Source organism: Vanessa tameamea, chromosome 4, assembly GCF_037043105.1.
Source record: "Vanessa tameamea isolate UH-Manoa-2023 chromosome 4, ilVanTame1 primary haplotype, whole genome shotgun sequence".
In the NCBI taxonomy this organism is placed as follows: Eukaryota; Metazoa; Arthropoda; class Insecta; order Lepidoptera; family Nymphalidae; genus Vanessa; species Vanessa tameamea.
This window is the reverse complement of record NC_087312.1, coordinates 5,285,149-5,310,749: the sequence shown is the minus strand read 5'-3', so window position 1 is coordinate 5,310,749 and position 25,601 is coordinate 5,285,149. Positions and strand designations below refer to the sequence as shown.

Here is a 25,601-nt window from a genome sequence, read left to right as displayed (position 1 = left end):
TTCCGATATTTTCGAAACGAACTATATTATAAATATAATACTATCTCCATGACTTAATAACTTAGTAAGTATAAATTCATAGTGCACTGGCACTGAATTGTCGTACATTACAAAACAGCGTTACAGACTTCCACGCGTGCCAGTGGCAGTAAGTTTTGTTACAGAAAATTTATTTTATTTTAAACATAAATTTATTGATTACGAAAAACTTAAGGGAAATAATATTGGTAATATAAGTAATGTTACCTCTATTTTCATATGGGACTTTAAGAATTTTTATTTTTGGTTTCATATATGTACTTTTTATTTAAAATAAATCATGAATTAGATCTATTAAATACTTATCCATACAAATCTTTAGAAAAAACCCACAATAGTACTTCCATCAATATTAAATATTATTTTAATTTTTGTAAAAACATCGATTATTTAAAAAATACTTATTTAAAAAAAAGTTAATTTAGGTGAATCTTTAATTTATTCTTTTATTGAAATAGATACAACACTCACCCTTAATATTACTGCGTTTTCCAAATTATAACTTGCATAAAATCCTTAATTGAGCTATCCGTGTTAAGTTACGCGTACAGCGACGATGTTACTTTTCGAGTTATGCGTGCACTCTCGGCAGCGACGCGTGATACGAACTGTGTGGCAGTCGAATGCCGATAGTCGAGAGTCGAACGGCGGAAGACGGAGTCCGGTGGGGTACATGGTGATTGTGTGCTTGATAACAATTCGTGGGATATAAACCCATCTCACCGATGTGTAGAAAACAGACTTCAACTCTGAAAGACGTTAATTCTATTCTTTGATTATTGTATGTGGGTTAAGGAGCAGTAAATGAACATTCTAGTTACATTTAACGTTTTATGCTCATGTTACTAAAGTTCTATTTACCTTAAAGTTACTTAGTAACTTAGCGACAAATGACTATCGCAAGATTATTTTGATTTTCACTCAAGTTTAATTGAATAGCACTAATGGAAAATGTAAATTGACAATTTGTCTATTTAAATGAATTTTCAGATATTGATAGAATCTGTCTTATAAAATAAACTTCTGAAGAAAAATCGATCGTTAAACAAAAATCTATTGTCTTGAGTCGTGTAGGTCAGTTTGCAGTCATTGTGTAATTTGTAACACGTCAGATTCCAAGAAAAAAAACAGATCATAAAAATATAGGAAAATGGCAGTAAAGAAGATAAATACGTACATAATTAATTATATTTTAAAATGTACAAATGACACAACAAAACATTTTAACAATAGGTATTATATTTTTGGAAGACGATGAAATCCCAAGTTTTTGTAAATAGCATACGATTTCTTGATGGCAGGGCATTCATTTTACCGCCAAACAGCAATACTTTTTGTATATTCCGGCTTGAAGGGTAAGGATGTAACTACAGCCATAAGTTACATGTTAGTTCCCAAGGTCGGTGTCGCTTGTGCGATGTAACAACAATGGTGACCCCTTTAGCAATCCGTCTACCTAAGTCATAAAAAATAAATAACATATTAATAAAACGATGAAATAAAATCTCAATATTCTGAATTTTAGTAAATCTACTCCTACAGTTTCACTGCAGGTCAAGTTACGAAGGACTGCAAGCAATTTACATGACTGATTCAAGAACAATGATATAATTATAATAATCACTCACGTAGCACGTCCAAGCGAACATCACCATGATGACTGTAATGGAACAAGCGTACATACTGAACATTGATCGTTCAGTGGTCATGTGGCTGTTGATCGACAACCGATGTTATTATTAAATCAATATCAAATGAGAATTTACGGGATCTTTATTTAAGTTAATAAATAAGTATAATATTAAGTAAATAATAAATATCAAGTGTCCTCGCCCTGGTAGTCGCAACAAATCTATTTTTGATTTTCCATTCACAAAGACTAAATATGCAGCAAATGCATTTATTAATAGATAATCTAAACAGTACAATAAAACATTTATTGAATGTGATATATTTCATCTCTCCCTTAAAAAATTCAAACTACAAGTAAAAGAAATATTATACTCTGAAGAGCATTAATTTACTCATGCATTTTTAATTAATTAATTATAATTTGATTATTTATTATTAAATTATGTTTTCTTAATTTAAAAATTAAATTTATATTAAATTAAATTAAATAAATGAATTATATAATTTCATGCACCTATTAAATATAAAAAAGGTCTTGTTTTGTAATTACTTATGATTAATTTATAAATGGAAACTGTTTGGTTTAAGAATTGTTTTATATTTTTTTATTTTATTGTAATTATTTCACTGTTTGTTTCCTGTACACTAAATAAATAAATAAATACTAATACTACGAATCAGTTACCTGATGACAGATAGCTGGTTTTAGTGGTCTGAAGGTCTTGGGGTAAAAAAATAAATAAAGATCTCTACTTATTTTCGAAGTAATATGTTAATTTTTTTTCAATCGGATGTTTCAATGATTTACTGGGGTATTTCAAATTGAGAGCCGAGATAACCCAGTGGTAAGAACGCGTTCATCTTAACTGATTGCGAGTTCTAACACAGGAAGCAACAATGAATTTCCATGTTAAATACATGACATTTATCTTTATAATTCATCTCGTGCTCGGTGATGAAGGAAAACATCGTGAAGAACCCTGCATATGTCTAATTTCAATAAAAATTCCGCGACGTATAAATCCACCAACCCGCTTTGAAGCAGCGTGGTGTAATAAGCTCCAACCTTCACCTTAAAGGTAGAGGGGCTTTCAACCAGCAGTGGATATACTAGCTATTATTTTACAATCACTTTATAGAAAAATATTATTTTGATTATATAAGTCCTTAAAAAAATGCATATTAATTAAATTTTGAAAAGTAAAGATTTATTGAATAGACATAAAATAGCTATACATGTAATAGTTTAAAACGAAAAGTAAACACAATTGTTATAAGGATATGTTACGTACGTTTATCCTAATAGCAATCCACAGATACAAATCTGATTAATATTTATCAAAAAAAAATATCACGTAATAAATAATTAGGTATTATCAATCATGGGTTTAAAAACAAGCTTATCTTATAATTAACTAATTTTAACTCATATAAAAAAGAAAAACAACATCGTACCATTTTTTTTTATTTGTCCATGGCGTGAAATTAATACAATATCATGTCATTTTCTTAATTGCATGATATGAAAATCTAATTAAAATTTGCAATTAAAGTCGAGAACACATCGATAACATGCATTCCATATTTGTTCCGATCTTTTCTCCTGCTTTATAACCACCGTCGGAAATGACCGTGATCGCATTGATCCCCCCATATTACAAGCAGATATCCCTATAGGCCGAATAGAACCGGGACTAGGGCAGCAAAATTTAGGGGGTGGCATAAGGTTGGTTTTTAGTCATTTGGAGTAATTGTTCTAGCAAGTCAATGTTTAAAAACTCAACGTGTTTAAAGCACATCATAAAAAATATCTCATTTAATTCGTCACGTTATTAAATTTTTCGTTATTTACAGTGAGTAGGGGGCTATAGCCTAGGTGCTCAAGGTATCAAATCTGCCCTAGCGCATTGCCATAATCCTTATTCTATATCAATATTATCAACAACAATTGGACTCAATTTAATCTTAAGTAATTAATTTCACTAAACAAGACTAACCACTACGGATAGGTATTTGCTCATGTTTCATAAAAATAGCTATTAATGATCTGATCAATATGAATCGATTTGATTTGAACCAGTAAATGAAGTTCTTCTAGCGCTGCAGATTTGTAAAAAAAAATATACTAAAATGTTTGCTGAATTAATTACTTGCTTGGGATGATGGTCAAAATTTTCCTTGAAACGAAGAGAATCCACGAGGCAGACAAAAAAGCTGTACTTAGACACTTCCTGTTTTCATTTACGTCGATTCGATTTGAAATGATTACCTCAGTACGCAAAAAAAATTGGCATACAGTTTGCACACTGATATTACGTATGCTGTGCCTAACTTTGAAGATTGACTTAGGATCCATATATTTGAAATTTAATTTTGAAATTAATTGTTTCTATGTATATTAAAAAAAAACAGCCTGTAAATGCCCTACTGCTGAGCTTAGCTGAGCTTTGGAACTTCCACCACGCTGATCCATTAAGTCACTAAGTTGTTGGATACGCGTAGCAGATATATCTGTCACGTGCATGTTTTCTCACGATGATTTCTTCACCACCGAATACGAGATGAATTATAAGAACAAATAAAGCGAACGAAAATTCAGTGGTTGCCGGTTTTGAAATCGGAACCATCGATTAAGACTCACGTCTTCTAACTATGGAACCATCGGAATCTTTATATTTTCAGACATAGATTTTTTCTTCATATTCTTGGCACGAGTGTCGAGTTTGTAAGAACACAAACGACAAGAAATCTTGACATATGCAAAAAATAAGCTTATGATGCACTTCAGCATTATCGGGCTTAATAAAAAATGAGCAAGTCACGCAGCAGTATAAGCAGAATGGCAGACAAATCACACAACAAATTTGAATTATATTTTCCTTCTGACTATTGACAGTGCATGTGTTATTCTTGTCCATTTAATTTCCACGCTTAAAAGTATTATTTTGCTTAGGTAAATTTAGAATACGGTACAACTTTAAGGTGCACATTATATCAGAAAACTTTACAATCTTACAATACGACAAAACTGACAACTTTTTTATTGAAACATGGAAATTTTTTAAAATTTTTCTTTTTCTTTAATTTAATAATATATTAAAGTTAATATAGAAATGTAAATTAATGAATGTGATTGAAATAAAAAAATATTCGAATTCGTTCTATCAACTTTCAAGCACTTCCTAATCGTAATTTGAAAATAAGCTACCGCTGGTTCTGAATATATAATATTCTACCTTTGATCAGTCTTGGTATGTGTTGTAATATCTACTTAATACTAGATAATAAAATTCGCAGATAATAAATCGAACTTCATATTAAAGTTTCCGATTCGTAGAACAGCACGATATATTGTTTTGACAACAAAACAATCAATGTTAATGTCATTAAGTAAAATGTCAACGATTTGACATTTCGACCTTGCTATATCACCCACATGATCTCAAATTGCCGGTAATCGGTAAACTGTAAAAGCAGCCTTTTGACGACATTTTTATTTTGTTGTTATTGTATAGTTTAACTATACTAAAGTAATTATGTCTCACTTCAAATTAATATCTTCTATAAAAGCTTCTGATGTAATACCTGTTAATAAATATGTATCAGATAAGACTGGATTAACGGTAATAATAGCAAACGTTGAGGGTCCCCTGGTCAAAGGATTTTTTTGCCTTGGTACGTGAACTTTCATTACTCTTAATTTTCATGCGATAAATCTGCTGTCACATCAGCTTGCTTATCTATAAACTATGTTGTAAACTAAATATTTCTTTTTAGCAACGGAAGCTCATGATGATGACGGCTTGCCGCATACATTAGAACATCTTATCTTTTTGGGCTCAGAGCGCTACCCATACAAGGGTATCCTAGATTTATTGGCCAACCGTTGCATGGCACATGGCACCAATGCCTGGACTGACATTGATCACACCTGCTACACCATCCACACTGCCGGAGATGCTGGAATGTTAACTTTACTGCCTATCTACCTCGATCATATCCTGAGACCCACGCTCACGGACCAAGGCTTTACAACTGAGGTCCACCACATTGATGGTGATGGAGAAGATGCAGGTGTTGTGTATTGTGAAATGCAGGGACGAGAAAATACAGCAGATTGCAGGTGCATTAGTTCAATAACTTTGAATAATATCTATATATCTTACTCAAGTATTAACTCAATTTATATTAATCTTTTGTAAAATTTAAATTTTTTCTTAAATATATTCCAGATGTGAGTTGAGCTTACAACGGGCCATGTATCCTAATAGCGGATATTCGTCAGAGACAGGTGGCATAATGAAAAATCTGAGAACTTCCACCAACAATACTAAAGTAAATATAAATATTTTTAACTTTTATAAAATCTTACTAGTGATAGTTCTATTTTATTAAGGGATCATAAATTTTGTTTTGTAAATCGGCATTACTGTTAAGTCTGATTGGATATTACATGCTTATTTCAACAACTTGCCATGGTGACTACTCTAACAAATTAACAACAAAAATATCTAGATTTATAATATTTTTCACAAAAAATAACAATATTCTTATTTATATACACACAAAACAAATTATTTTGCAAATCAATTTTCAGGTGCGAGATTTCCATAAGAAATTCTATAGAGCAGAAAATTTAATGATTATCTTAACAGGCCAAATTGAAGCAGAGAATGTATTCAAGGCACTTGCTATTGTAGAGGATGACATCATCGCAAAGGTGAACCAAATGTACCTATTATCTAGTGATCATTCAGGTAGTTAAACAGGTTGAATTTGCAATCTTGTAGTTCTCATCTCTAAGTATGTAATACCTACCATATTTCTTAAATATAATTATCTTATAAATATAGCACTAACTAGAGACATGCTTTGTAATCTTTAATACTAAATTGTTTAACCACTTACTTCTATAATGTTAACAACTCCCATACATTCAGAAGGTATTTATTATTGTTCGCATTACGATTTTTTTAGTTTCTGTTGTGGTTTTAGATTAAAAAATTAACAAATGTTTTCTTATTTTTATATAAAAGATGTACAGCATATTTTAATGCAAGCTATTCCAATATTTAGAGGGAAAAGGTTCCTCAAGAAGAATGGGTTAAACCATGGCAAACCATTCCTCCTTCACCAAAATATGGAGAACGACGGGAACAATGGCCTGCTGATACTGAAGATTGTGGACAGGTCTTTATTATTTTTTTTAATAATAACATTATTCAAAATAGTAAAGGCAGCTTTCAATTGCCAAAAAAAAATCCTTGTTGGTTTTGAATTATATGTTTAGTTATATACATTTGTAAACATACATAACAATAATGCTGCATTTGAGATAAACCATTGTGACCAATGGCCCATAAGCATCCAACTACAGCCTTAAAGACACTGAATTGTAGAATGAGATATTTTAGCATAGCATTCTACAATTCTACCTAATCTAAATTTTTTTAGTTATAGTAGTATGCTTTTTGATTATTATTGTAATTACAAGCACTAAGGACATAACAATTCTGTTGCCAACCTTACTAATGTAAGGTTAATATTTCTTACAATACCAATGTCTATGGACAGTAAATACCTGACCATCAAGTTGTCCTGTCGTGGTGTTGGAGACCATCTGTCTAACCATTTAAAAAAATGTAATATATTTTTACTGAGTAATCTTTGTTTTTATAAATAATGTACAGGTGCTATTCGGCTGGCGTGGGCCGCTGCTGACGGAGTCGTCGGCGCTGACGGATCTGACGGGCTGCGCGGTGCTGCTGCGCTACCTGTGCGACACGGCCGCCGCGCCGCTGCAGCGCCGCCTCGTGGAGCGCGAGGACGCGCTCGCCGGAGACGTTAGTCACTGTCCACCTAACCACCTTGTGCTTGGCTTTTTTTTCTAACGCATCAACAAAGGGCTTGTAAATGATTTGATGATGTGTAATTTTAAGAAAGTATATTATTTATGAATTTGGATTTGTTTTAGTTTAGTGACTTATCAACAAAGCTGTTGTTCTTGACTCACTTGGTAATTTTACGATATTATACGAATAGATAACACAGAGTCAATGATGCTTTTGTTCCCAGGTTTCCTACAATCTAACTGAGAACATCGCGCCATTGATAAAAATCGAACTAGACAATGTTCCAATAAATAAGCTAGAAACTGCTCGTGACGAAGCTCGTGAATGTTTAAAGAGTGTTATCTCTGGTGAGGAAGCTATTGATATGGATCGCATGAAACGACTCTTAAGGAAGCAGCTGAGAGAGACAATGGCCAGCTTAGAGTCTGATCCACATCATTCGATCGCTTTCAGATGTATTGGTGATGCTTTATATTCGCAGAATGAACAAGATGTGAGTACAAAAAAGTTATATTTGAAATAAAATAATCATTGAGACTTTCAGATCGGCAAATGGGCAAATGGACCACCTGGCGATGGCGAGTGGTCACCACCGCCCGTAGACAATGGCGCTGTAATAAATATTAACAATTCCTTACATCGCCAGTGCACCAACAACCTTGGGAATTAAGATATTATGTCCCTTGTACCTGTAGTTATACTGATCACTCGCTCAACCATCCACTGCTGACTAATCCAGTGCTGATGGATAAATATGTGGTATAATTTCGTCTGACCTGTAATGGTTGTTCAAAGTTAAAACATTAAAACAATATACACATTAAAATTCAGTGGTGCTTTTAGAGTTCGATCAAAAAATATTTGGTTAAGACTCATTTCAAACTACTTCATCTCATTTGTTAAAACTTAATACTAATCTCATACTTTACTACATTTTGTTTTCTTTTTCAGTTTGTGTCTCGTATGAATCCACAACAAACTCTACAGGAGTTACTGACAGAAAATGTAGATTATTGGTTAGGACTGTTAAAGAAGTACTTTTCTGATGATGTAGTCATCATCATTGGATCACCTAGTATTGCATTGCAAGCAAAGTAAGTAAATAATATATATTTTTTTCTATTTTTATATATAAAAATGGACATGAGAAAGTAAGTAGAATGAGAAAATAAATAGTGTAGTACATGTCTCATATTATAACAAAATATAAAGTTAAACGTCATTCAGCACTGTCTTAATCTTTAGAATTATATATATGTTACATAAGATGTACAAAATACATATTTTATGCAATAATATCATATGAAAGCTTTATATTTCTAATTATGTTATTGTTTCAAGGATGGCAGATGAAGAAAAGAAGAGAATAGAAGAACAAAGAGCTCAATTAGGTGAAAGTGGATTAGCGGAAAAGGCTAAACAACTGGAGGATGCTATGGAATTTAATGAGGTAATATCAATTAAATTTTCATTGGAGAATTTATTTCGATAGGAAGGATGATGATATATATAAAAAAGGCGAAATTGCCGACACGTTGCTAAACTAACGTCCCCACCCCGCAGCTCCCCCCTCCAGCCGGTACGCTGGCGGCGGTGCCCGTGCCACCGTGCGACGACCTGCGCTGCCACAATATTCGCACCTGGAGCAGCGGCTCCGAGCCCTGCCCTCACTTCGACCTGACGCAGGTGCCGCTCTACACGAGGGTCCACAGCCTGAACACGAACTTCGTATATGTGAGTCATTTGAAGTAGCACTTTTATCTCTATGAAGCATTTGTACCATTTATTAATTAAAAATTTGTTAAATTTAAAACATGCTCTCTTATAAAACTGTGATCGGTGTAACATCTTCTTTCTATCAACAAGAAAAACTGCAAACAAATTGCCTAAACTTTTCAGATAAACATAATCCTCGATACCATGAGAGTGGATCAAAAAACACGCAAGTGGCTTCCTCTTCTCCTCAATGCGCTGGCCGAGTGCCCGGTGTGGCGCGGTAACGAACTGATATCCCATGAAGAAGTTATCTCGACCACGGAACAGCTAACAGTGACCTTCAACAACGATATCGGGTTCGGTCGTCCCGGGAACTTTGCAGTGGGCCAGTTTGGCAACTTTGTTCACATCGAAACAAGGGTATGAATCTCTAATATTACTTTTATTTGATTGAAGTATTTTGCTTAACGTCTAGTTCCGGTATAGTAGAATACAACTACCCCATTTTAATTCATGTCTGTTGTAAAAGCCAAATATAGTGCGGAACCAAGTCATCAACAAAGCATTCCCAAAGACGTGAGTCGCGCCGGACGGATGAATAATATGTTGTCTTATAACGTTAAAAAGCTCACTGCGCCGATCACAATAATTACGAATGGCGATGTTGATGGTGATGTAATTTATCTTGACAAGTTTGAACAAATATTTTATTTATTTTTATACAATTTGAATGATTTTCATATTCCAGTGTGAACCAGCAGATTATGAAGAAGTTGTTAATCATCTTTATGAAGTTTTATATGCAGCTGAAATTACTAAGGAAAGACTATTAGTATTTACTCAAAGATTGCTCAATGATGTCTCTCAGGTACGAAATATAAACAGTATATACTTAATGTACGCTTAAAAATTCTGATTTTGTATTTAAACAATTTTGATACCCCCAGGTGAGAAGAAACGGTCACAAAATGGTATATGACATCCTACGAGATTCGCTTTACTCAAAGGACAGTAATGTCCACTGGAGTTCTGTCCTCCGGCAACAGAAGTTCCTCAAAGAGCTCATCGAGCAGCTAAACGCGGGCGGCGACTCAGCCGAAGCGGCGTTGAAAGAAGCGCAGCAAAAGTTCAAGAACATCACGGAGAGTGCGTGGTTACATCTCGCTACCGACTTCGAGCGGTACAAGATTAGCGTGGAGCCTTGGAAGAGATTTGCCAGAGAGAACGAAATCACTCCTGTCGAGTAAGTTTACAAGATATTATCATACTATATTATAGCTGTCATCAAATTCGTATCTCCTCTGAAGTTGCGACGAGAGACCTCGCAAATAACTATTGCTGTTAAATCAGAAGCCCGCTGACTGGTGTTGTTGAGATCAATTAGTTTTTTTTTTTTTATAGTATATGTGTTTCGTTTTATCTACATAAATACCAATGATAAAATGAGGTGAGACAGACGTGTATAACTAAAATAAGTATTGTTTACTACATAGAGTTTTGTCGAAATATTTTACAGGCCTAAACTTTACATGGATGCGGAGCTGATGAGCGGGTGGGGCGGCGGTATGGTAGTCGGAGTGGGCGGCTTAGAGTCTTCGTTCGTCGTGCAGCTGAGTCCCGGCCCGCTGGGCTACGCCCTGCCGGACGCCGCTCCGCTGGCCGTCGCGCTCAACTACTTCACGCAGCTGGAGGTGCATAATTACACACTCACTCTTATGCACCTGATTGTTTTGTAACTAAATATTATTGAAGTGAAGATTCTTTAGGCACGGTGAGATTAAGAGTTTAAGGTCTAATTTAGACTCAAGTATTAAATATTGGACAACATCACATACATTACTCTGATCCAAATGTAAGTAGCTAAAGCACTTGTGTTATGGAAAATCAGAAGTAACGAAGGTACCACAAACACCCAGACCCAAGACAACATAGAAAACTAATGAACTTTTTCTACATCGACTCGGCCGGGACCTCGGAGTGGCGTACCCATGAAAACCGGTGTACACGCTACTTGACCACGAAGGTCGTCAATTAAAACTATTGACTCGCTGATATCTCGTTTACTCAAGTTGCACAATCTTTTGTCTTTAACTAATACTTCTAATTTACGTTGTTTTAAATACCTGCATAAAACCAAAACGAAATATTATAGGCCATGTAATTTTATCAGTCCTCTATTTTCTTTTATTGTAAAAATAACCTTGGTTCTTTTCTTTCTTTTCTTTTTACAACAGGGTCCAATGTGGCGATTGATACGCGGATGTGGACTCTCATACGGCTATGGTATCCGTCCCTCACAAAACGAGGGTCGCCTTGCCTTTTCGCTGTATCGTGCAACCAATGCTGTGGCGGCCTACACAAAAGCTAAGGCCATAGTGGTAAATATATTTCATACATATCGTAAATAAAATATTAAATTAGATTATTATTTTCAAATTGTGTTTATTATATATCAATGTTATATATTCATTTTTATTTTCATTTTAAGGAGGAATATTTAGCCGAAGGCAAGTTCGACGAAGATCTATTCGCATCAGCTAAAAGCACAGCGCTATTCGAGGTAGTGGAGAACGAAAAGTGTCCCGCCGACGTCGTCTGCCAATCTCTCTTCAATTATATCAAACAAGCGGGCGAAACATATAATAGGTAGGTTTTATTTGTCCTATTAATATGAAACTTTTACGTTATGATAGTTGTCGGATTCAGGAAGAGTATGAACGACTATATGCCAAATATGAGAAACCAAATGGTTTCTGGCTAAATTTTAAAATTGCAGTCTACACATTGCCTGCAATAAAGCCCTGTCCTATAAAGAGCGTTTATGTGTAGTGGGAGAGATGTGTTGTCTGACGCTACCGCGTCGCTACTAAAAGTAAAATTACTATGTTCCGCTATTTTGATTTACATCTAACGTACTCGGTTACAAGTCATTAACTTAACGCAACAGAGTAAGTGTCATACTACTAAATCCAAAGACGTCTGTGCTACAATCCCGTGTGCTGCGCAGAGAGCTGGTGTGCGCGATCGCGGCGGTGACGCCCGAGGCGGCGCACGCGGCGGCGCGGCGCTGGCTGGGCGCGCTGTTCGCGGCCGACAGCAAGCTGGCCGTCGTGTGCCACCCCAGCAAGGTGGCCGACGTGCAGGCCGCCTTCCGGAAGTACGTCCTCGCTGATGATGTTCATTTTGTTCTATTTCACCTTAAAATAGAATCGTTAATAATCTATTTCCAAATACTGTTTTATGAAAAATTAATAATTTTAACCAGCTACTGTTCTCCCAACTGAGATTCTTTATATTGTTTCAGTTGAATAAAACGCTCCATTACTTTTGTTATTTATTAAAATTTCCATTAATGTTTGGTGTCCATAATTCGTGTGTTTATTTTTACAGAATTAACGTGAAACTGGACGCTTTCGACTCCATGGAAGCATCACATTTCAACAAATGACCTTTGAGACCGTCTTAAAATATACAGTGTATTATTTTATGCATTTATTGTAAGTTTAATGCAGTATTTGAATTAATTATCAATATAAAGATTTATGTAATGTTTTTATTATACTTATATAGTAACTAAAACTGCTTGGCTGTGCCTAAACATATGTAGCCAATTAAGGCGTGGATATATGTGAGGTGGCTTCACTATATATAACATTTCCTCTTTACTTAAGTTTGTTTTAAAAACATTATATACAATGTACCCTCTATTTTCGTAGTTTTTCAATATCTATTGCTACATTTATTTATTTATTGACATTATGATTTATGAATCGTGCCGAAAATATCTAACACACTTCCCTGCAAACAGCGGCACAGGGAATGCGAGGACTGCGCGGAGCTTATTGTCGGTTCAATCGAGCATAGGCGACTTATATCCACATCTTAAATATTGTCTAAGCGAGAATGTTATGCCATGGAATTTAACTATGTTATAATACTATTATACGTATATATATTATACGTATACTAATATACGTATTTTTTATTTTCGTGGGAATAAAAATAAATAAAACAAATGTTAATTTGATGATTTTATTTTAATCACCATTAATCTTAAAGCTATGTCTATACAAAAAATATAACTTAAATATAGTCAGATATTTAGTGAACATTATTATAAATCATCTCACAACCGCTGCAACATCTCCGATATAAAATTCGAACTTTCCCATGGAAACATTTGACCCTTTAATATTACATTCACGAATGATCAACAGCAATATCTGTCAACAAAAATATTGAGAATGTAGAGAAGGCTTTATTTAAAGACTCCTTATATTTAATATTGTTTTAACCTATTTTTAACGAGCAAGTCAGCTTTCTACTTGAGCTCTCCGCTACATTCTGCACCATCTATAATAAAATATTTATAGAATTAACAATGATGTATTTTTTGATAAATTTTGATTCAAACTATTGAAATGTTACGATTTTCCCACATTACTTTTGTAGCAGATCTTTCTGTTCAAATAATACTGGCTAATTATATTTAACTGCCATTTGAAATGCTTCTCGTTATTGAGGTAAAAATACTGGCCTAAAAATAATTAACTCTTCAATATTAATAAAATAGGCCATTGACACCATCTCTCATGTTTGTTTAAACATAAACATCCATCACAATACCACGAGAATAGGATAAAATACAGTTTAATTTTATAATTTAATTGTAATTAGGTATTACTTTTATTATTAATAAATTGTACATGCAAGGATTTATTTACATTAACTATTATCAGTTATATTATAAAATTTAATGATAACGCTACACTTGTCCGGTGTGCATTTTAAAATGCATAATACAGCACCAACATAATTAAAAACCGGATTATTATTTATTCATATTTATGTCATAATGATAACACATCTGTACACAATTTGACGTCAACCAATCAACAATGTTTTGACATTGAAAACTATGGTATATACTTAGGTCTTAGGACATAATAACTACACTAATAACTTTAGTAAATAATAAAAAAGATTTGGTAGAACATTAAAATTACCTAAACTTAAATTATAATGTTACTACAAACATTTAACAGACGATTACAGTTTCCTATAAATGACGATTAATTGCAATATATAATTGTTAAAATTATTTTACAATAGACGAGGCGGCCCCATTTACATTAAATAACATCTTTGACGACAACAAGTTCAATGTTTACACGTGGACGCTTTTAATTTATAACATAACGGCTGAAGCTACAACATAGCAAAGCTAGCAACTTTGACTATTATATTTTTCCAAAAGAGCAAAGCGTACACATGAAACATACAATTTTTGTCATATTTACGCCCATAACAATCTTAATCAAATTAAAAACTCGACCTTGGTTGTAATGATATTCCTTGACCGAGAAACTAACAAATTTAACTAATACATATGTTACCGTCACGGACGTGTCGTAGAGCTCGGGTGACGAATGACATTGAAGGATTTCCAGGTGACAAACTAACGGTTCAATTTTAATTGCTGAATCCTCATTGTTATTCACTAATGGCGATCACATTAAATTATACAATAATATTGACATACATCACCATCCAAGAACGGAGTTACAAAGAATGAGATAGCAATACACTATGTTTTACCGTTTCATTCGTTCAACGAGCGAAAGAAGGAAATGATGATATCATCGGCATACCGATTGTAGTTCTGAAAGAAACATAATTGATTTTGATTGCCCAAGTCGATAATCGAAGGTTGTGATGATTGAACGAATGTTATTTTTAACAAGGAAATTGAGTCTACTGTTTTCATACAAAATATTTACAATAAGTAGATTTTATTACTTTAGGTTCGAGTAATACAAAAATATTAATATTTTTAATATTTATCTGTATAAATTGAATAAAATGGGACTTGTTAAGTGACGTATTAACTAACGTCACTTAATAAATATGATGAAAATATTTTTAAAAACAAATCTTAGTACAAAATGAAACCAGTTAAAAGAACACTTATAGAAATCTTAATAAAATGTTACATAGATTAACATTTGAAAAGAGAAAGCAAGGTAATAATTATACTAACATTAAATTACAAGTAATATTCCCTAACAATAATTTGTAATTAGTAAGAAGCAAATGGGATGTTATCTATAAAAGATGGAATGATAAATAGTAATTACCAAATCAATATCTAAATAAAAATCCAACTATTGCGTAACAAATTATTGACACTAACCAAACTAAATTAATTTACCGGACTTTTTATACATTATTATAAATGTTTTCGATAGAAAATACTGATTTTTTTAAAATTATTTTTGATCAGATAAAACCTAACTTTGGTTACTAACATTGCCTGGCAATAGGATAATACAGTTATTGCCTAAAGTCGTCAACCATATGTAATTTTAATTAAATTCAATAATTATTTAAGAAGAATAAAACGTTCAAAATTGGTAATTTTGTTAAACAGTAAAATAATGTCAGTTGCATACTTGCATAAATGGGACGATATATGGTAGATTTTCATAATGTAGGCACAATATCTTAGTATTTATTAGTTCAGGTCACGATTTTCTGTACACTTTGAACATTCCTTGTTATTTTGTTTGTACAAATTTAAAATTATCAATAGTAAGTATTATTTGATAACTACTAGAGATTAAATATTTTTGTGTACATTAATTTAATCAATACCACCCTGCCGTACTATAGATTCCTATGTGGTATATGGTATAGCCTTACTTTACCTTGATAAATGCCTATAATTATAACGCGTGTGATGTTAAGAGTTCCGATACTTTTTTGCCGTAACGATTTAATTACTCATACGCAAGTCAGGACCATCACAGATCGTCTCTATATTGTCTACGAAATACTAGCGTTAGAGGACGAAAGCCAGTGTCGCCAAATTTCTCTAGTGAAAAAAATTTTAGAGGTTAAACTATTTTGAATGCGCTGAAAAGATCGTAAAACATTGTCAAACGTTTACGAATTTTCAGCTCAGAAGGTTTGCTCATCACATTAGGAGGAAAAAAAGCGTTGGCGGCACTGGACGGAACTGAGCCAAACGCAGCCAGAGACAAAACCCGAAACGCTCTCGGCACGCTCTCGGTCTGCGGCCCGTGAAACAGTTTACAAGGTCATGCTCTTACATGATAGAGTTGGTGTCAATGGGCGGCGCGTGGTTGCGGAGCGCTTCTCGTATGAAGTTGCTGATGTTGTTCTCTGCGATGAGGTGGAAGAAGAACAAGTGCTCGAAGCTCTTGAGGGAGATGGAGCGCAGGGCGGGCAGGCGCAGCAGCAGCGACGCGAAGCGGCCCTCCTCCGAGCTGTGCGCTCGTCTGCAGTACTCGTCCAGGCAGGAGAACATCTGGCGAGTTTTATTCATATAATTTTTGTTTCTTTGTTTAAATATAATTGATGTCTCTATTAAGTCGTACATACCTTCTCTCTGAGGACGTCGACGTCTTGCCGGTTCTTTAGTCCCTTTACATCTGCAAAATTAAGACGTTTTTACTATAAAAATTGTTTAAAAAAAACTTACTCCTAATAAAGAAATTCAAATTAATATTATCAATATAATCAACCTGTGATGTGCTCTCATAATATTAATACACTACTGTAGGAGTATACAACATCATTCACTTGCTTTTAGCCTTTAAGATTTGACAGACTGTCATTCCCGGCCCACTGCCAGATGACTACTTTCATTAGGAACAGGTGGGTCGGGACTCACCACCATGATAATGTTCATTGCAAATCGCAGGACTAACTGCTTTACGTGCCCTCTGGGGCACTCAGCACTGCTATCTTTACGGGCTTTACAGGTCCAACCCGGGGTGCGTACACAGGCTCTCGGGACGTGTGGCTTTATAAGCCAGCATATGTACGTACCGGGGTTGAGCAGCACGATGGCCTTGAGCGCGACGTACTCGGCCTGGTCCATGCGCAGCGCGCGCATCTTCAGCGACAGCTCGGACAGCACGCGGTCGAAGATCTGCCCCACGCCCGCCTGCAGCGCGGAGTTGCGGTGCAGCGTCATGCCTGAGGAATTTGTGGACGTCGAACAGTCAAATACATTATAATTATTTTAACTGGGAATAGAGATACAACAAATTACGGTTATGTTAAACTATAAGTGTATGTCAACATTCATATGTATTCACATATATTTACGCACGATGCCACCAAGATACGAGGACTGGTTAGGAGTTCAAGTTCAGTGAACATTAAAAATATTAGTTTTAGTAAATTGTTCATTTCATTACGATGTTGCGTTTAAAGGCACCATAAAGTGTTGCAGACTGTTTTTTTGAAATTTTGATTTAATTCTTTATAATTACCATTTTTTGATTATTTGTTCAACTAATTAAATATCTATTTAGGTATCTAAATATATCAATCATATCGAAATTACTTAATTATCACCAATATTATCAACCATCTTGGAATTAAAAGTTTAATAGTGGTTTACGACTTTCAACAAAAATAAAGCTTTCGAAAACCATATTTCAATTCCTCATAATTTACTGCTAAGAGAATAATATAACACGGTATAGACTTGCAGTGCCGAATCGAAATGGACGATGGCTTATTTTAAACACGACCCATGAAAATTATTTTGAGCCATCACTTTTCGATAACTTTTGATCCATTTCCTCGCGCTGCAGTTGGGGAGGAGGTCCTTTTCGGTATACCTAACCACGTGCATGTGCGTGTATGTACAAATACATATCTCATGAGGATCAGTTGTGTAATTGAGACGTGAAATCGTTACAAACAAGCACACTTTCGCATTAATAATATGAGTATAAAATAAGTTACCCGGCATGAGGCACATGAGCTGTGGCGGCGCGGCGGTCCGGGTGCCGTCCATGTTCTCCCGCTCGTCCTCCAAGTACTGCAAAATAATACCATACATACATTATCACATAATAAACTTTTATATTTAACAATGAAATTGTATTTACTTAAGGTAAGTGGTCATGGTGACCCTTGGACTTTGGCGCTGTAAGAAATATTACCCCTTACATCACACCAATGCGCCACCAAACTTGGGAGCTCAGATGTTATGTCACTTGTGCCATAAGTTACTCTGACTCACTCAACCTTCAAACCGGGACACAAAAATTCTAACTCCACGCTTTTTTATCATCTATTTAATCTTGGAATTATTATGCTTTACCTTTAATTACAAATTATTTTTACATGAGATTTAAAATTACTAATTGGACAAGATTATAATTATATGAGGAATTTTAGTATTGAAACGATCGCCCTGCTAGGAAGGTTTTATTGACTACATATCCGGGTGATGATAATAAATTACCAAAGTACCATGTTAAATATATATTTGATAAGCTCACGAACGGTTCTGTTTTCGAGGTTTTAACCTTAAGGAACCCTTTCATTTTCCTAGCATGAGTAAAGCCACAATGAATGAATTTCAAATGAGTTTTAATATTAAAATTTTATAAGAGGAGAAAAGCCAAATAAACAACATTTGACAGCGAATTGATGCGATGTCATTGGCCGAGAGCTTGATTAATCTATGATATTCACTATGGATTTGCGAAAAATGCCGATTTGAACGTTGACGAAACTGTTGTCGGAATTTTGGAAGTGAAATTAAAGTGAATATAAGTAGTTAAGTGTAATAGTGTTGTATTATAAATAAAGATATATTAATCATAAACTCTCAGTAGTGCACAATATAGCTGAGTTACTGCAATTATACGTAAATTTAAGGTTTCTTTATCTTTATTCCCACTTCGATTGGAATATGGAATGGCTATAGGTATCCAGCAACAAAATCAAAATTTGCGCTATAAAGAGTAAGAGCGACTGTTCCATGTCAACAAGTGTTATCAATATTGATATATTGGTTTTCAAACTTTAAACACTCCGACAGAATAATAACCCAGAACCCAACAATACCTCCATAGAGCGCCAAGCGATAGCGAACAACAGCAACTCGTTCCAGGAGCCCTTTATGAGCAGCACCTGGTCATCCAGCTCCAGCTGGCTGAAGTGCGGGATGTCGCGCGCCCAGACAACAAGTGCAGCAATCTGTTTGTTACCTGGAATTTTCAATAAAAAAAAATAACAATAATGGTAATTCGGAAAGTAACTCAATGCTCTGATTCAATATTGAAATAATATTTTTACTTTAAACCAAATTAAACAAGGTAAAAAAAGTAAGTTTGTTGTGCACAATTTTTGCACAGAATAAACGAATTCTTATGGTTATTCACTGGTGTATCTAAGGGGCATATACATAAACGAAGGTTTAAAGTCATTTCTTATGTACAGACTAATAGTTTAAGTTATGTTCGGTTTTCAGCAATACTCGGAACATATATTATAATGGATATATATTATATACTTACGATATAACAACATTTTAAAGATGTTGAGAATATTAAGTTTCTAGAATGTAAATTATATCACTAGATAATGTTTCTCTATCCAAATCTTATCAATATTTATCGTTTTAATAGACAAAGAACGTATCCCGATATAGTATTAATTGCACTAAAATGTTTCCATAAGATTTTATCAATTATGCTTTATTCCTAGATAAAGCGTTCCATAAAATTATTTAAAACTATTTAGATTGAATAAATTATATAATTTTAAATTAAATAATTATATATTTCTGATAAGTAATTTAAATGTAAAATCTATTATCTTTTAAATGAATACGATGTTTAATATTTTGTATTCATATTAACAATTATGCTCCGTGTATGATATAAAATCAGATATAACCGCTGAATTTTTATACAGCTTTTATTAAAAAGCAAATTTGTCCTTCATTCTGGAATGTATAGCTACTAGTAATGCATGGTCGGCACTCGATTTAAATCCTAGGTATGGCCTAAGGTACGCTAACTGGAGACTACTACGTACTTCTACTAATGTAGAAAGAGGTAGAGGTTAAAAGAGGTAATAAATTCATACATATATAGAGTATTAAGATATATCTATGAAAGATGTTGGATAGGTGGTACCTAACCAGATTGGCTGGCACAGAATCAAGCAAGCCGCGTTGAAATAACGTGGCGGAGTAAGCTCCAATGATCCAAATCTGTTAAAAAGGATTTGCCCACCCATGGTATATACACGGGCTATTAAGTTTATACTAAACATTGCTATATAAACATAGCTATATAGTTGTCGAGCGCGTGCAAAATAAATAGTCGTTTAAAACCAGTTATTTATACCTACATATTATTTTACTTATGTAAATGAATATCAAATATTCATATTGGTATTTTGTTATTGAATTTTAATCAAGACTTTCTTGTTTTATTTATATCGAAAGACGAATGAAAAAAGTCGAATATCAACATTGTTTGAATGTTTTGAACAATCGGATATATTTTCTGTCCGCAACGCAGCAAATAAATTAGGCCCTTTTTGAGCTACGTAAGGTTTTTTTTAAGTCCATTATTTTATTAGAATCTTTTTCCGAATTGAATTGAATTTTTTCTCTTTATCTCTGAATCAATTTTGTAGTTTCAATAAAGAGCTTAGAGGGATGGGGAAGGCTAGGTACATCTTAATGGATAGAATTTAAACTGTCCTTATGTTAATAAAAGAGCTATCGAAGACGTTATTATTGTGAAGATTAATTTATTTTTACATGATGGTTTTCTATGAATTTTATGAAACAGACAGACATTATCCATTTAAAGCTTTACTATATCGTCAGTCAGTAACGATATGTTATCTATAACCGAGAGATGAGATGAGATGAGCCGAAATGGCCCAGTGGTTAGAACGCGTGCATCTTAACCGATGATTTCGGGTTCGAATCCCAGGCAAGCACCAATGAATTTGCATTTGCTTAATTTGTGCTTATAAAAAGTGTGAGTGAATCTCGTGTTCGGCGGTGAAGGAAAATATCGTGAGGAAACTTGCATGTGTCTAATTTCAACGAAATTCTGCCACATATGTATTCCACCAACCCACATTGGAGCAGATGGTAGAATATTCTCCAAACCTACTCCCCAAAGGGAGAGCAGGCCTTAGCCCAGCAGTGGGAAATTTACTAATGTTATTAAGATTGTCAGAACGTCCAATGGAAATATTTATTGCTAATTCAGCGATCCCTTTAGGAGAATCAATTTAAGAAATAGTGACTTACCTATTTGACAAAGACTGGAGACCGGCGCACGGTAGCGCGGCGGGACGTTGCTTTCGGGTCCAACGCGAAGGAACTGGAATTCCTCACTCGGGTCTGCCACAAGGGACTCCATCTCTAGAAGTCGTTCGATCGATAGCTCCTGTAATATTTCATAATAATAATTGAGATTTTATTTGTAAGTTACAATAATATAATACGCACATACGTTTCTAGATTCTATGATTGCATTATCGCAGAAGCACATTTACAATTGTGCCACCTATAAAAGCTCCACGAAATTATAGTATGTTTCGTTCTAAACAAAACTAAAAATATAGTACAATAAAAAAAGGAATCCATTTAAATATATACTATTCAAGTAGTTTCTGAGAACATTTTGGAGTCGTCTAATTACACATACAAGAGTATATTAAAGGTAAAGCTACCATTGGGAATGTAGATTATTCCGAGAAAAATCATAAAGAATCTCATTATTTCTCTGTTCCACCAATGTATATATAAAATTTAATGAAGGTGATTTTATTTTTATTTAAAATATGAAGGCAGACTGACCGATAGGCCTCCTCGCCCATAGACATTGTCACTGTAAGATATGTTACCCATTTCTTACATCGCCAATGCGCCACCAACCAAAATGTGAACTAATTCAATTCAAAATTCATTTCAATCGATCAATCTAATAACGGTCATTTTGAGTCATATAAACTAGACGTTAAACGCCACATAAATATTTTCTGCCACGTAAGTATTCATTCGATTAGCTGAATATGGACATCATAATGGGAATTCCAAACATTGCTACAATAATACTAGTAGTAAAAATATTGTCAAGACAAATTTTGGGTAGAATTTTTGAAATTTCTACATTTACGCAATACGAACCCAAAAATTTTATTGCTTTTAATTATTTAGCAAACCTAAAGATTTACAGCTATCGAGCTATCGAGTATAATATAATAGGTACAGTTTACTCAGGACTAAATGTTCCAAACATTATTAATTTCCTTTAGAGGACAATTTCTGGATAAAATCCTTTTGATTACATCATCATCATCATCCAAAGAATAATGGGTCTCAGAAATTTCAAGACTTTAACAAATAACAATTGACGTGAAATTATCAGACTTGATGAAATATTTTAAAAAGTTGGGGACCAAGATGAGATGAGCCCCTCGCGGAACGCATGAAACGACACTGTAGGATTCAGATAAAAATCCCTTGACATTTACAATTGACCTCCTGTCACTTAAGTATGATTAACACAATTATGAAAGAAAAGAAGATTCCTGCATTATGAAAGTTAATATGACGTCTGTGGTACTTCAATATCAACCAGTTATTATATTCCAAGTAGAACATAAGATTCGTAGTTTATTTAGATTTAGATAAGACATGTTCAGTAGCGGAGATATATAAATATTAACGATACGAATACATTTTAAAGGGTCAAGATTTATAAATAGCTATCATTGAAGTGACAATGAAAAGGTACATACTGAACTTTGAAAAATCGGAAAAATCCGATTCATACAATAGTTTCACGTAACATTAATATTATATGTATAATAATGTTTCGTGTACATTTATAACATACATTTATTTACATACAATTCTTAATTCTGAATAATTTATCATTATTTAATCGTACTGCGGTACTGACATACAAGTGGGTAATTAAATGTTTCCTGAAAACAACTATAGTAGGCATTTAATTACTTGGCAACGATAGAATATTTAAGTGCGGAAACGACACAACAACAAGTATGAACTTATAATGCCACGAATATTCGTCTAAAAATAACCAGATGAAGACTACATTTATCTAATGCTAATTTATTGGTCTCGCGAAAATTAAGCGCAAATAATTAACATATAAGATCGTAAAATCAACCGTGACGTTTATTTTTTATACGAGTATTTATTTATAACTAACCATACATACATTATTTTCTATACCAGTCACGTCAACGAATATTTATATTAAATACATATTTACTAGTACAAAGTAATCTATCCTTTATACTTTGAAGGACGTAGACCTTGGTCGAGGCCAACGAATAAATTATACCTACAACCTTGTGACTAACGAACTAACAATGTCATACCTAAGTATGATAGTGTTTAATGTTTATGTCTCCCACACCTACTTAAGAAAATAACATTTGTTTTATTTATAGCCAAGTAAATTGTGTCAAAAATAAACGAAACCCAGCATTATTATATTAATTTAATGTAATACCTATTTCTAGTATAATATAATGTAACAAGTATTTAATCCCACAGGTGGGTAGAGATCTTCTTTCTTGTTAAGTGAAAAGATTTATTGTTTGGACTGAGCGTGGCATAGATCAGTTGTTTTCGACACGTGTAGGTATGCTTACGATTATTTATCGGCAAGCGCCCTCCATAAAATATTAAACGAAAAACCAATTCGTACGAATTATTAAGCATGACATAAATTATAAACCCAAACATTTTAATTGGGTAAAAGCGATGTTTGGCTTATATTAATGAGTTCTATCCTTTAGCGACTAGAGTCTAGACCAGTGTTTTTCAAACTGTCGGTCGCGACCCACTAGAGGGTTGTGATGCTTTACTAAGAGGGTTAAGGAAAAAGGATTTACTGAGAAAAAGAATCAGTGCAAATCCTATGCCAAATGTTAATGTTTTAATTATTTATCTTGAAGCTACGGTTTCGGTCAGCGTTACTTTTAATAACGATCACAATGAGATCTCTTTAAACACGTTATTTAAATCAGACGGTAAAACCATGTCTTTCATATTATGTCAATTATCAGTACAGGTCTCGACAGAAATAAAATAATACGTAGTATTATAAACTTAAGCGTAATTTATTGTCATTAAAATAAATCATAAAATTGCATTCGTTTTCGTTTCAATAATAAATAATTAAAATTGCATGTTATAAAGATTCTAATAATTAAAATTATTTAACTGTTCAAATTACACAATTCTTTTCATATTTTCAGTCTCGAATGACCTTTATTAAACTTGCTGTAATCCCAAGGATCTTTTCACAAAACAGAACAAGCTTCCCTCCCAAAAGATCAAGGACATACAAATCGATAATATACCAAATAACTACTGTGACATTTTGTCATTAGCGGTAGCATGCAAACAAACTAAGACGTTCATAATAAGTTAAGACCAAATATATTAATATCAAAACATAAATTAATTGATGAATGGAACGATGAAGAGGCAGTCAATTTTGTAATTAATTCTATTATTAGATAATATGCCTTTTATATTTTATAGTTATCCTAGACATTCGAGACCGTACGCAGGAAATATTATCGTTTGATATTACGCAGCGTAGGATTACAATTATAAAGTATTTTTGTAATAGTTACATTTGTTATAGACGGTTAATATCCACACACACACACGTTAAGCTTCCAATAACCCGTCATAGAAATATTAACACACATATACGTATCGACACGCTTTATAATTGTGTACGTTATTGATCCATTCAGAATCGACGACGGTGTGGTGTTCATTTTAAATAAATAAACTTGTAACTGTGTAACTACAATTAGTATTGCACTTCAATACGTCATCATTACATAGTACAAAACAAAGTCGCTTACCGCTATCTATCCCTATGTATGCTTAGATCTTTAAAATTACACAACGGATTTTGATGCGGTTTTTTTTTAATAGATAGTTTGAATCAAGAGGAAGGTTTATATGTATTACTAATATAATAATTGTTTATATTATAGAAGAGAAACACTCATAATTTTAGAAGTTTTCTAAAGTGATGTCGTATATAAAATATTTTTTGCGCTTACATTGATATAATACCTACGAAATAGATCAAAATAATGTACTACAGTATTGTACACCTTAAAAAGGTATTCAAAAAAGTCCGCGATGGTATATGTCTATATCTTGAGGATAGTCCACAACAACCATTTTTTATCCTTTACTTTTTACGAGAAATAATAGCTTATTTTCGAAGCGATTTTAAGCAATACAACATTAATACTATTATAGCTAGGAATATATTACTTTTTATCGCGGAAAAATATACCTAACATTTGAACCATTACACGCGTCCGAAGCAGCGCACGGCAATTTATCTATACAAGTCCATACTCATATTATAAATGCGAAAGTAACTGTGTCACTTTCTGTCTTGTATTGGTATTAAGTAATTAATTTAAAAAATAAATAAAATTTAGTATTGTGACAAGCTCTTTCACGGCCAAATCGCTGAAACG

General features: G+C 33.6%; 3 protein-coding genes across 9 annotated transcripts in view; 1 reads left to right on the top strand and 2 right to left on the bottom strand.

Annotated features, from left to right (window-relative positions):
- Positions 1-703, bottom strand: part of LOC113394433 (long-chain fatty acid transport protein 4-like) — a 28,610-nt gene extending 27,907 nt beyond the window's left edge. Inside the window, exon 1 of the mRNA XM_026631742.2 lies at positions 511-703. The gene's annotated coding sequence lies outside the window, so the exon portion shown is untranslated. The remainder of the gene's footprint in view (positions 1-510) is intronic.
- A 4,382-nt stretch (positions 704-5,085) lies between these two features.
- On the top strand, positions 5,086-13,161 carry LOC113394432 (uncharacterized protein C05D11.1-like). 2 transcript variants are annotated; one of them, XM_026631741.2, is made up of 18 exons: positions 5,086-5,346; positions 5,449-5,794; positions 5,904-6,006; positions 6,269-6,391; positions 6,748-6,861; positions 7,362-7,514; positions 7,747-8,016; positions 8,475-8,617; positions 8,865-8,973; positions 9,087-9,257; positions 9,423-9,659; positions 9,988-10,107; positions 10,187-10,482; positions 10,756-10,930; positions 11,474-11,617; positions 11,728-11,885; positions 12,247-12,396; positions 12,630-13,161. In XM_026631741.2, the coding sequence occupies exons 1-18, from the start codon at positions 5,208-5,210 to the stop codon at positions 12,685-12,687; spliced, it is 3,009 nt and encodes a 1,002-aa protein (XP_026487526.2). In that variant the 5' UTR covers positions 5,086-5,207; the 3' UTR covers positions 12,688-13,161. The 2 variants fall into 2 exon arrangements, with proteins under 2 accessions (XP_026487526.2, XP_064076388.1); XM_064220318.1 differs by lacking the exon at positions 12,630-13,161 and having other exon boundaries at positions 5,087-5,346; positions 11,728-11,889; positions 12,251-12,396.
- A 96-nt stretch (positions 13,162-13,257) lies between these two features.
- The window catches only part of LOC113394434 (protein ultraspiracle homolog), a 39,874-nt gene continuing 27,530 nt past the window's right edge, over positions 13,258-25,601 (bottom strand). For all 6 annotated transcript variants that reach the window (XM_026631747.2, XM_026631743.2, XM_026631746.2 and 3 more), the window contains 7 exons: positions 21,352-21,490; positions 19,137-19,279; positions 18,024-18,099; positions 17,094-17,243; positions 16,644-16,693; positions 16,352-16,569; positions 13,258-14,901 (listed from right to left, as the gene is read on the bottom strand). In XM_026631747.2, coding sequence (XP_026487532.1) covers positions 14,850-14,901; positions 16,352-16,569; positions 16,644-16,693; positions 17,094-17,243; positions 18,024-18,099; positions 19,137-19,279; positions 21,352-21,490 — 828 coding nt within the window. In that variant the 3' untranslated portion in view covers positions 13,258-14,849. The remainder of the gene's footprint in view (positions 14,902-16,351; positions 16,570-16,643; positions 16,694-17,093; positions 17,244-18,023; positions 18,100-19,136; positions 19,280-21,351; positions 21,491-25,601) is intronic.